This window comes from Sesamum indicum, linkage group LG10, assembly GCF_000512975.1.
Source record: "Sesamum indicum cultivar Zhongzhi No. 13 linkage group LG10, S_indicum_v1.0, whole genome shotgun sequence".
Classification (NCBI taxonomy): Eukaryota; Viridiplantae; Streptophyta; class Magnoliopsida; order Lamiales; family Pedaliaceae; genus Sesamum; species Sesamum indicum.
The window spans coordinates 9,681,940-9,691,717 of record NC_026154.1 but is presented as its reverse complement, the minus strand read 5'-3'; the positions used below and the strand labels follow the sequence as shown (position 1 = coordinate 9,691,717).

Sequence of the window (9,778 nt, the reverse complement as noted above, 5' to 3'; positions counted from 1 at the left end):
TCAGATCGGACAAGGAGAAGCGATGTAAGATATTGATTCGGACAAACAACTTTGAGTCGTAAAATCCGCTATGGAGTTCATACTAGGTTTGAACGTCCTGTATCTAGGATACTTGCTTTGGCAAGTTCATGAGGTACATGACTCGATCAGGAACAATGTGAAAGGTCAATGGGAGCTCAATTGTGCTCCTAGTGTTTTAGATGTTAAAAACATGTTTGATCATTTGGAATGATAGAAAGATGTTGTGGAACTCTAAAATACGAATATTGTCTATAAAATTCTCCATATAGGAATTGAATTCCTATCTAGGGATAAGCTATCCAAGATTCAGTCGTGGTAGACTGGTGAGAAACTTAGATGTTTGACATCCCCTACTCTTTGCTGTAAGCAACATATGAATGTTGTTCGATGCACTGAGCCCGATGTTGCTTATGTTTTTTAAGCATAACAACGGATATCGAGTGTGAACTGACGAGGCATTTTTGATACATTTTTTGATACAATTATTTTATTACTTTTGATAAAATTATTTTTGATACATTTTTCTAATTATATTACTACTAAATTAATTAATAGTTTATGTTTATAACAATAAATTAAATATTATACAATATATTTAATATTTTTGATAATTAATATAATAATATTTAATATTAAAAAAATTACTTTCACTTTTTTCTCTTTCTTTCACAACCACCCCTCACTTCTTCTTTGTCTTTCTCTTTAACTCACTAGTCGACTTCACCAATTTTTTCTCCGCAAATCTAAATCCTAAAACCCTAGCCTCAAATCAACTATTGCAAGCTCCAATCCATCTTCAGCGACGACACGAGGAAGACGATTGCTGTTGTAGGCACTTGAGACTCGCGCGGCCAAGCAAGAGCACAAACGGGTTTATTTCTTCTCGTTTTCTGTATACAAAATTGGTTTGTTTTTTGAATTTTTCTGAGTGTGCAAGGATGTTATTAGGAATATTTGATGGTTATTACGGTTATGGGTGACTGAGTTTGTGGAAATGGGTTTTCTATATTTGTGCATTGATTTGTTGTCTGCAATGTTCCGTTTGTATAAATGGGTTTTTTTTTCATATTTGTTGAAATCTTCGATTTTAGTTAAATTTTTTGGAAGCTTCGGTTTTGGGATCAATTTGAGTTCGATTTTGGACCAAATTTAACAATTCATTTCAACAAAATATTTCACTCATGTGGTTTGCACTTGTTTAGTAGCAATAAGAAGAAATGTGAATCGATTGATTTGAAGGGAGCTATAGTGTTGAGTAGCAATGTAAAGATCGTATTTATAGATTTTTTGCTTGTTCATAAGAATTTATAAGCCATGTAGTTCGGTAATGTCTTATGCAACTCTGTGTGATGTGATCAATGATACTAATGGTATCAGGAGTGAAGTCTTATTAGAGAATACATGAGAGGTTGCATATTTTGTGGTGGATGTTGAGAGCTATAGTGTTGAGTAGCAATGTAAAGATCGTATTTATAGATTTTTTGCTTGTTCATAAGAATTTATAAGCCATGTAGTTCGGTAATGTCTTATGCAACTCTGTGTGATGTGATCAATGATACTAATGGTATCAGGAGTGAAGTCTTATTAGAGAATACATGAGAGGTTGCATATTTTGTGGTGGATGTTGAGAGCTTATTGAGTTCTTTGTAGCATCCTTTCACCTATTGATGGGCAAGGAGTTAAGAACTGATAAATCTAATTATTTGCTTTGTTTTTCATAAACTTGTTTATAAATTCGGGATTTATTTGAAAGAGCGAGGAAGTCTGATTAACAACTCATCCCATCTACCATCACATGCGCAACCCACTGAAACATGTGTTTGGTAATTAGATAGTGGTGGTTGTTGGAATGGCCATCCAATGCCCTAAACTCAAGCTGCCAGCGACAGAGGTCAATTTTCCTGTGACAAGGTGCCCCATACCATGGTGGACGCACACCCAGATTAGTTCCACTTTTCCTGTAAGGATATTGAAGCTCCGAGTTTCTGCTCTGTCTGGTGGTGATGGCAGTAGCAGTAGTAAGAAAGCAGCTGCCCCTAATTCAAATTATGTGGTGCCTCTGGACAAGTCATCCTGCATCACTCGTCCCCTTGCAGAGATTCTCCGTGACCTGAATAAGAGGATTCCGGATAACATAATCAAGACTCATGATGATCATTCCACCTTCATCCCATGGTAAGTAACAAGCTTTACAGTAACAATGCACCTTGTATTTTTTTCTGTTTCCTTGTTTCCTCTCTCCTTTGTGTTGTTGCTGATCATCTGATGTATGGCTATGTCCAGGTACCAGGCAAACCGCATGCTAAGCTTTTATGCCCCAGGTGACGTCTTGCATCTCATTTGTCTTGTTAGTATTACAGAACGGACATATCCATCATGTGTAAAGCAGTGCTAGAACTAACTCGCGTATGATGTTAGTCTACAGTGCCAAAATACATCTAATGACACAATATTCCCTTACGTACCTTCCCACACAATAACTGATTAGTATTATACTTCTTTATATTCCTTATTTCATTATATCATTCTTTTACAATCTAATGCACTCACTTATACTTGTATAGGACATGCTATTTTATTCTTACCCCGAGTTGTCTTTGTAATCTGTTCTCTTTATCTCTCCACAAATGTGCACTCAAAGCTTTCTTGAAAAAAATTATGTTACTGCTGCTTAGTTATTTTCCCTAGATTGTCTTTCTGGTTCGCATTTGTGTTCCATTGCCTTTTTCTTCCTCTCCGATTATGTTTGATGGTGCTCCTTCATGTTTCCATGCCCTCGATTCAAGGGAACATAACTTATTGTTTCTATGTCCTAAGTTTGTAAGGAATGTATTTCCAAAATGTCTTGCTGAGAAAGATGAAATAAAGCGCTACTTGGCGGAAATGAGAGAATGGACATAGTGAAATTAGAGGATATAGATCTCTATTTTCCATTGTTTTTCCATTCCTTGATTAAAAGAAAACATATGCATTATTTCTTGAAATGTCGCGATAGTTTTATTCACTAGGATTGTCCCACCTAAACTGTAAATGGTTCTCTTTCGAGTAGATTTTGCTTATTTCTCTTGCAGTTTCCCATGAGGACCAAGACATTAAAGGTTTTGCTTCTACATTTACCCATCTTGCTATTTGGGAACTAATGATCATGAATGAAGCCTAAACCTTAGTGAATGTTACAGAAGCTCCTTTTGCCCCCTCCTTTTTTGGGTAATGTAATGAGTTTACTGTGTATCTGAGCTTGATAGGTTGTCAGTACCATTGTTCTGTACAGTTTATTAAAGTGTAATTAACATGTAGAACGATTTCATTTAGGGTTTGTTTGGTTCAACTAAGAGGAAAATGGAAGTGAAAGGAGGACGGGAAGTGAAAGGTGGAAAGTAAGGCAAAGAATAATAGATTTCTGTCAAGTTGTTTGGCATGATTGGAAGGGGAGTAAATCTCAAATATTGGCATGATTGGAAAGGGAGTAAATTTCAAATACTTCATTTGGTTGGTACAAGGAAAACAAATGAGAAAAACAAGTCTATTTTTTGTAATTTTGTCGAATAATCCTTCTCTTTATTTTGTATTAGAAAATAAACAAATTAATTTTATATTAATATATTAGTATATCAAAAATCTAAAAATCTTATTAATAAAAATATTTATCAAATAAGAACAAGAATATCTTTTATTAATAAAATATTCATCATTGACTACGGTAGTTTTTAGCGATTTGTTCATCTTTACTATCAGCAGGGATAAGAAAAAATTGGACGGAAATTATATAGATATATGGGCAATAGAGTAAGTAAAAATAAAATATATACTTTTTTGTCTTTTTGGGCCCTATACTTTCACTTTCCACCCACAATTTTGGACAGAAACAAAATAGGACTCCGGAGGGGTTTCATATACATCGAGTTTTACTTTCTATTCATCCCTTCCCCCCAACCAAACACCGAACTATTTATTATACATTACTTTTTACTTCAACTTCTCTTATACTTCCACTTTTCACCCTAACTAAACATAGTGTTAGGCTAATTGTTTCTGAACAATGTTTCTTATTTTGCTACTTTTGCAAGTTTTGGGATAACTTTTCTGCAGTTATTGTTAGAGTTATTATTGGACAGAATGCTTGAATTACCAACAACCCATTTTTTGTAGGTTGGTGTGGAGAAATTCGTGATGTCATTTTTTCTGAGAATGGGACTGTGACTGTGGTGTATCGGGTAACAGTTCGGGGTTCGGATGGGGAGGTATGTTTTTGTTTGCTTGTCATATTAACTGTCAACTTATACCTTTACAACAAGCTCATAATACACACACACACACAAGAGATTGTTTCTCTTCCTTGGAAATTTTGGTTTGTTCCTATTGCGTGTTAGACAGTTTTGGTTTAAGAGGAGATGATAATTTTCTGAAAGCTAATGGCTATTAATTTAAGTATCTTGTCAATACGAACCTGCTCTCTTTAAATCAAATTCTTCCAGGAAGAGGAAGTAAACTTCCTTTAAGCTTATCAGTACCAATAGAAAAATGATTTGATGTCCTTTTGTATCTGGAGTTCAGTGTGGGATTGATGGAACTAGTGCGATTGGGACAATTAATTGTGAATGTTTGGGGCTACAAAGGAGGGTGGGGAAAAAAGAAGTTGGAATTGCGGACTTGGCAATATTTAGTTGCGCCAGTTAGTTTCTTCCTTCATAGTTGATCAAATTTCTTTTTTCTACTCCTTTTTTTTCATTTGTGGGATTTTCTTTTTCAATCTTTTATGGATTGTGACTTCTAAGAGTTTGAGATGAATTTGGTAATAAACTTTTATCTTCCAAAGTTGAGTAGTCGAGGACATATCTAATCACTAATATTTTTATTATATAGTACCAAAAAGTCTACTAATTAACACTGTAAAATATTTATGTTCATAGGGTTATGATTTTTTGTTTCTTGCTTGAAAAAGATTCTAAATTGATATAGTACTTTTGTTGGACAAATGTTTTTATATTTGACATAGAACATAATAATTACTGTATTGTATCTCTCTCCTAAATATTAAACTAGAAACAATTTAAAATTTGAATTTTGCAGAATGTTTTTGAAAGATGAACTATATTGAATGACCATAATTCGCCCCCTCAAATACATATGATTTTGACCCCTTCCAACTATGAAAATTTACACTAAAGATTTATTCATGTAATGAAATACTCTGACTTATGGTAATAGTACTAATCATGCGTATGTGTGTACATATATATACAAATAAAATAATTATACTTGTACTAAAGTAAACATTTCTTTTTGCCCCTTAGTCAACGAAAGGAAGATAATTACATAGTGTTGCTAATAAATAATAATAAACATTAGTATATTTGTATTATATATTGAATACTAACTCCATAATGAAGAAAATAAAATGTGTGGTAATCAATAATACAATAATGTATTAAATGAAACAAACATTTTGTTATTGGTAATCTATTAAAAAGTTAATATTTTGGTTTGTGAAGGCTCTAACTAATAATTTTTAATTAGTACTTGGGTTCTAATAAAACCAGCTTATTTGACTTTCCTAAAGTCTTGGGTAAGTTTAATTATAAACAGCTGATATAAATATTGCAAAATGGAACATATTAAAAGATGAGTCACAAATATGATCGACTAATTGGAAATTTATTTAAAGTGTAATAAGTGTCAAGCTTTGTCAATAATTATTGTGTCCCTACTAATAACTTATTATATAACCTAGTTGATGCCTATTTTTATTTTACCCATTTTAACCTTATCAATATAATTGTTGATAAGGTTATCATGGTTAATATAAGAAATCTAAGATACCTTTTGAGCCAGTCATACTTTTGAAAAATATTGATAAATAAATATAAGATTTTTCAGCTTTATTCAATTTCTTGCCTTTTGTCCTCATCTCATCTTGAATGAAAATTTTACGGGAATAAGATAGCAAAACTGTTACACTATGTTTGGTTTCATGTTTTTGCATTTCCCAAGATAAGATAAAACAGCAGAATGTTTGTTTTTGTGTTTTTACACCTTATCCGTGTGCTTTTTTTGTTTTCAACTTTCTATATATATACATATATATAATATAAAAGAGACATGATTTGATAATAAACAGTGATTTTTGTCTCAAAAAAATACAACATTAAACATACAATATTTATATATAAAAATATATATAAAAAAGATATGATTTGACAATGAACAATGATTTGTCTCCCAAATCCGAACATCAAACCTACACCGTTTATTTTAAAATATTTTAAATTATCTCAGAACACAAATCCAAACATACCATTTATCTTCAACACACTTATTTATCTCTATTTTTCTCTCTCTATATAAATCCAAACATTACAGTAGGTTCTCTGTTCTTCCATCAAACTCCTTCAAAGGGAATAGGATAGACACTGGCAAAAATGTTTAATGAATAACGAGAGAGGATTGCTACAAACGAAGATTAGATTCTATTTTCGAAGTCCAATCAGCTTTCGCGTTCCATTCCATCCCAATACAGACATTGCAGTCAAATAGCATTACAAATCTATAATAATAGAGGAACATGATGATAAGAGCTAGGAGAGGAAATATAAGGGGGGCCCGCCGGACCAGCGGTGTGGGAAGAGTTGCATATGCAGTGGCTGGCGGCTGGATATCTGGTCTGCCATCGGTCTGAAGGATGAACTGTGTCAAATGAAGGATGCAGGTTTTCTGGCTTTCCCTTTAAATCCAAATCCAATCGGATCAAATCTGGAACTGGAAAATTCAGTCCGAATGCCCACCCCTTGGCTTGAGCTAGGGTTGTTTACTTTTAGATTAGCAGCAAAGCTCCTATTCATGTAACATCTCATAGTTCCTTTTGGAAAAGAGCAATCGGAGTGGTGCTTTGCCTGTGATGAAATGCAAATAAAAGGTACATAATGATTACCAAACTGATTTTAGCACAAAATACAGTAAATTTTTTGGTATGTTTACCTTTTTCTTTTCCTGAAAAAAACTGTGGGGTGTGGTGCAAAAGATTATCTTTAAAGTGGGTGAAATACAAAAACTGCATATCTTAAACTAGCACAGATTGTTAATCGAGTAAACTTTAGTTCAACAACAAAATCTCTTGGATGGGGAAATTGATGTGGAAGGTAAAGAGAGAAAAGGAGCAGCTGTGTAAATATCAGATTTGATTGCTTCAGTTATTTTCTTCCTTGGTTTACTAAATAGAGGCTGCTAACTGTTCACTTTATGTAATTTATATGTGTAATATATACTTACCGAGATCTTCTTTTTTGGTAAATTTTCATGATTGCCCATCTGACTATGAACTTGTATCTGTGTATGGTGCATTGGTGGTTGGATACAATGGGCCAAGTTTCTTGCATCCGTATTCTCAGTTCATCATTCTGTTGGTTCATTTGTAATGTCATTGTTTTATTTGTTGCATGGTAGCTGAGATGTCCTTTCCTTTTATCGTGCATTGTGTTTATTCCCTCGACTTCATCATAAGTTAACACTGGAAAGATAAATCTAAAGGTTGCTACATCTAAGTATAGGCACACCGTGAATCGACTGGGACTGTATCACCTGGCAACGACAATAATGCAGATCCTGTTGCTGCAGCAGAGGAAATTGCATTTTGCAGAGCATGTGCTCGGTTTGGTCTTGGATTGTATCTTTACCATGAAGAGTAGAAGCTTTGGGGTGTGAGTTGTTTGAGGGCCCCAATCGTTTGTACTTTTGATTGAGAAATCTGTTTTTATGCTTGGAATTAATGTATGTAATTCTTTTAAGGATGCCTACGATAATCGATATCTGATCATATAGTGTCTAACTTCTGAGGACTTTTTTTTGGGTTCTCGACTATATAAATAAAGGATGAATTGCTTGCATGGTATTACTTTCTCGTGCTGGTGAAAGTAACTTGCATTGTTCACATACAAGACGTCAAAGGTCAATCAAGAGGACAATGAAGTCGTAAAATGGAGAATCAAGCACTTGAATTAATCATTAAAATAAAGGAATAATTACACTGTTCTCTCCTGCAGTTTGAAGTAATTATACGTAAATTTTTTGTGGGTTGAAAAATGACATCTAGGACTCTTAAGGTTTGGTTTCATTTGATAAATAAGCTTCTTTGTTAGTTGAAATTCAGCGGATTTATTGATACTAGTAAAAGTTGAATGAAAATTGATATTTACTTTTGATTGATTTATTACTGATTTATTATAGGTTAAATAAATCTTTTTACGAGTAAATTATTCTCATACGTCTGCACGTTTTAATGCATGTAAGAGGTAGTATATTTTTACTGTTATAAGGGTAGTTAAATTGAGAAAAAATTGTTTGGATTGTAATAAGTCAATCGCAAGTAAATATCAATTATTATTTAGGTTTTTGGTTAATATTAGCAATATTTTTAAATTTTAACTGACTAAAGGACTTATTTGTTAGACGGAAGTAAATTTTAAAGGTGCTAAATGTAATTTTTTATATTATAGAAGATCTATATAATTACATTAAATTTCAGAAGAAATGAGTGTAATTATCCTTTAAAAAAAGGCCACATCATTTTCACATATACTTTGTTAGAGCTAATCTCCGAGAACTCAACTCAGAATGGCCAGTCAAATCGATTAAACCACAACCTGGCGTATTAAATGATTTGATGCGAGTAAAAAAATCAGATAAGATTAAAAATTGTTCAATTTTACAAAATCAGTTTAAATTGTCAGTTGAAGTGACGGTTTATGATACCCTTTTTTTTTTTAATTTCTTACAAATATTCAAAATTTAAGATAATTCAAATTGGACCTATGACCATTTTGTTGTATTTTGGAAATACGAAGGTATTTTCAGGTAATCTGGAGGGTTTAAGAGGTCTTTAAGCCATACTGTTTATAAATTGGGGAGTTCTCTATGAGATTCTATAAAACAAACAAACATTAGAGCCAAGTTAGAGGTGATTTCGGAGATGACTCTCTGACGATCAAAATTAATAAGAATCCCCAAGAGTATGTAGTAAGTATATAAGTTGGATAGAGTGTTCAAACCTGGTTATGAGGGTGGAGAGCCATATTTATATGCAAGGGTGGACTTGTACGATATAATGTGATCCATTGTATCGTGTTTTGATCAGACAGATTGCATGGATCATACCAGAGCTGCTCATAAAGACAGGAGGTGGTCGGTCAGTGTAGTGTAGGCGGCTCTGACAGTGCTTTTCTGACACTCAGTCCTTTATTTTCAGAGGTCTGCAGTGACCTTCAGATACATTCATATCATAGGTCCTATTTTGTATTATGTATACTTTCAATGATGTTCATCTTGACTTTGAAAGGTCTCTCTTAAGTGATGAAGGTCTCGGTAGGGGATTTAGGAAATATCCCTACATCAGAAGTCCCCCCACTTACCAAGTGTGTTTGTGCTAAGGTTGGGTAAGTGGAATCATGAGATCTTTGAATTTTCTTCTTCTCACCATTATGCGCATTCACATAATTCATTTTCTTTGATGTCTTGGCAATGAAATTCAAAAACTTTTTGCAACTTCGTCATCTACTGCACACCTAGGTCTGCCAAGTAGTCATTTGTCAAGAAGTGCCACTGTAAAGGGCTACTTCTTCGCAGGTTCGTATCCAATAAGAACTATTCTAGGTTTTTCGATTTTCGCGTCCCTTCATTTTCTTCAAATGCTCACTCTTCCTTGTTAAGAAACCCTTCGTTTATGACCTCCTTTGCTCATGAGAATTCTGAGGTTTGCAGCTCCTTG

At 33.6% G+C, this 9,778-nt stretch overlaps 1 protein-coding gene across 3 annotated transcripts; it reads left to right on the top strand.

Annotated features, from left to right (window-relative positions):
- On the top strand, positions 708–7,906 carry LOC105172283 (DNA repair RAD52-like protein 2, chloroplastic). Of its 3 annotated transcripts, none has more exons than XM_011093664.2 (5): positions 708–892; positions 1,857–2,196; positions 2,305–2,342; positions 4,171–4,262; positions 7,566–7,906. In XM_011093664.2, exons 2-5 carry the CDS (start codon positions 1,871–1,873, stop codon positions 7,701–7,703), a joined length of 594 nt encoding a protein of 197 aa, XP_011091966.1. In that variant the 5' UTR covers positions 708–892; positions 1,857–1,870; the 3' UTR covers positions 7,704–7,906. The 3 variants fall into 3 exon arrangements, with proteins under 3 accessions (XP_011091966.1, XP_020553051.1, XP_011091965.1); XM_020697392.1 differs by having other exon boundaries at positions 1,775–2,196; XM_011093663.2 differs by having other exon boundaries at positions 709–892; positions 1,853–2,196.